General features: G+C 48.4%; 1 protein-coding gene across 1 annotated transcript; it reads right to left on the bottom strand.

Moving 5' to 3' along the window:
• Nucleotides 1–4: 4 nt before the first annotated feature.
• On the bottom strand, nt 5–1,100 carry LOC108524767 (sperm protein associated with the nucleus on the X chromosome N2-like; the record flags this gene model as incomplete). The annotated part of the gene is made up of 2 exons (XM_017865839.1): nt 714–1,100; nt 5–229 (listed from the first exon to the last, which is right to left on the bottom strand). Coding segments are annotated over exons 1-2 (267 nt in total), but the record flags the coding sequence as incomplete, so codon positions are not given.
• Between the last annotated feature and the right edge of the window lie 1,254 nt (nt 1,101–2,354).

Here is a 2,354-nt window from a genome sequence, read left to right as displayed (position 1 = left end):
CTAGGTCTTCATCCTCCTCTGAAGATCCTTCAGATGATTCTAGGCCTTCGTCCTCCTCCTCTTGGACTGGATTGATGGAGTTCTCTCGGGACTGATCATTCTCCAGTTGATTTGAATTTATTTTCGTAACCTTCCTGTAGGAAAACACTAATACTGTTGAATATTCTGATGTTTTCATCTTTTTCAAACTCGGTTCAGGGGCTAAGTCCCTGTTTGGTGTCTCCTGTATCTGTTAAGAAAACAGGGAGAGGCCAGAAAGACATTATTTTGGGTGAATAGGATAGAGACTGGATAGCAAGGGGGGCTTTATGAGAAGGAATGCAGGTTGAGGAAGGGGTTTGTGCCAGAGAAGAACAAGGTGGAATCATAGGGTAGGGATCTATGGGGAAGAAGAAAAGGAGCATGGGTAGGGTCACCTGTTAGTCCAAACTGTACCATTTTGTAAGCTCCCTGCTATTTTGCAGACCTTGGTCAAAGTGAAACATTCCATGGGGGTTCAGGCCGGGAGAAACATCCTGCTTAACCACCTGACCACAAGGAGGACAAAGGCTCAGCTAAAGAAACATCCCTATCATATCTTGCTTGGCAAAGTTCTAAGGAACACCACAATGATATTCCACCAGAAAAAGGGCCAAACCACCTGATCATAAGAACATCTTATCAATATCCTGCCAGGCAGCAAGCCGTACTGCCCAGATCCCTCCCACTCATACCTGTAAGGACCTCAGGCTGTAAGCAGCGGTGGGATCTGGCATGAAGCTGGTCCCCCGTTTCCACAGGTGTCTGCAATATTCCTGTGCTGTTGTTTGAGCTGCCCCCTCTCCATGTGCCTCTCTGTGTGTCTTTCTTTCATCTCCACCTTCTCTTCAAAACCTAACATTTTGGTGTCAAAACCTGGAATGGTGATTGGGTTCTAATGGGTAAGTTTTCTTTTGCAACTGGGAAAGCAGCAAGCAGCACAAACCAGACTGGGGCCTGCTTCCAGATCCTGAGTGATCTCCCTGTTCCTAGTCCGGTTCCCCTTATTCTCTAGTCTTCTCCAGACCTGGGATAACCTCCAGATATTGATCAAACTCTCCACCTTTTTTTCCCCCTTCTTTCCCCTTTCTGGGAAGCTGCAGCAAGGATCACCCCCATTGCTGGACATCACATCCAACACTGGGCTTCAGTTAGTGGGTGAGTCTCCCGCTTCCTCTTTCTGGATTCCTCTCTATTTCTGCCGGTCCTTCAAAAAAAAATCAAGTGCTGGGTGAGAGGTCTCCCTAGTCACCAGGTGACCGCAGCCTCCCTTCTCAGGGGACAGCCTCAGAATGCTTGCCACTCTGGCCCCTCTGGCCTCTGGGGAGCATAAATAGTACGGGGCTGCCCCGACTCTCCAGGTCCCTTCTTCCAGGTGGAATCGAGTACTTACTTTCCTCTGGGGTATTCACTTCTCTCTGGAGTACTCGCTCCCCGCTGGGGTATTCACTGCCTTCCAGGGTACTCACTGTCCTCAGGGGTATTCACTCCCATCCAGAGTATACACTCCCCTCTTCCATAAAACAGAACATTCAACTTCCAAATTCAACATAATCTAAAAAACTTTCTCCAACACAATGGTAAATAATCTGAAGTGCTTTGCTTATCTCTCTTCACAGCTCACTCTCCCTCTCTGCCAATCTTGTTCACCTTTTCAAATCTTCCTCCTCAAGGAGAAACCCCCCAAAATGCCTCCTCCTCTGGACAAGTCTTCCTCCTCTGAATTTCAACTTGGCCAACACACCCTTTCCTCTGCCTCCTGCCCACTATCATTCCCTCCACCTTCTCCTTGGATCCAGCTCCTCTACCCCCCTTACTGTAGCCCTCCATCCCCCTTCCTTCTCCACCTCAAACCAGGTCTCACGCCCAACCCTCTTTTGCCGAAAACTGGCCACCTGTCCAAAGGTCTTCCAAAGTCCTTCCCTTGCAGGAGGTCACGAGGGCTGAAGGCATAATCTGAATTCAAGTTCCCTTCTCTCTAGCTGACGTCTCCCATAGTGAAAAGAGACTTAGCTCCTCTTCAATGGATCCTACTTCCTTCCACAGGGAATTTCTGTACTTCTCTAAATCTTATGGCCTTACCTGCCATGACATATATGTCATCTTCTCCTCTACCCTCACCTTGGAGGACAGGGAACACATCTTTATTGGCACCCAGGCCCATGAGAACACCCTCCACCAACAAGATGCTCCTCATAACCCAATAGGAACCCTAGCTGTCCCCAGAACTGACCCCAATTGGAATTTTCAGGCAATATCCATAGACAGACAGAAAGCAGGCCATATGATATCATGCCTTCTAGCTGGCATAAATAAAGTCACCCCTGCTCTTTTCC

The sequence above is a fragment of the Rhinopithecus bieti genome, unplaced genomic scaffold (assembly GCF_001698545.2).
Source record: "Rhinopithecus bieti isolate Rb0 unplaced genomic scaffold, ASM169854v2 repeat_22919, whole genome shotgun sequence".
In the NCBI taxonomy this organism is placed as follows: domain Eukaryota; kingdom Metazoa; phylum Chordata; class Mammalia; order Primates; family Cercopithecidae; genus Rhinopithecus; species Rhinopithecus bieti.
Note: the sequence above shows the minus strand (reverse complement) of the source record. Positions and strands in the feature narration are given on the sequence as shown.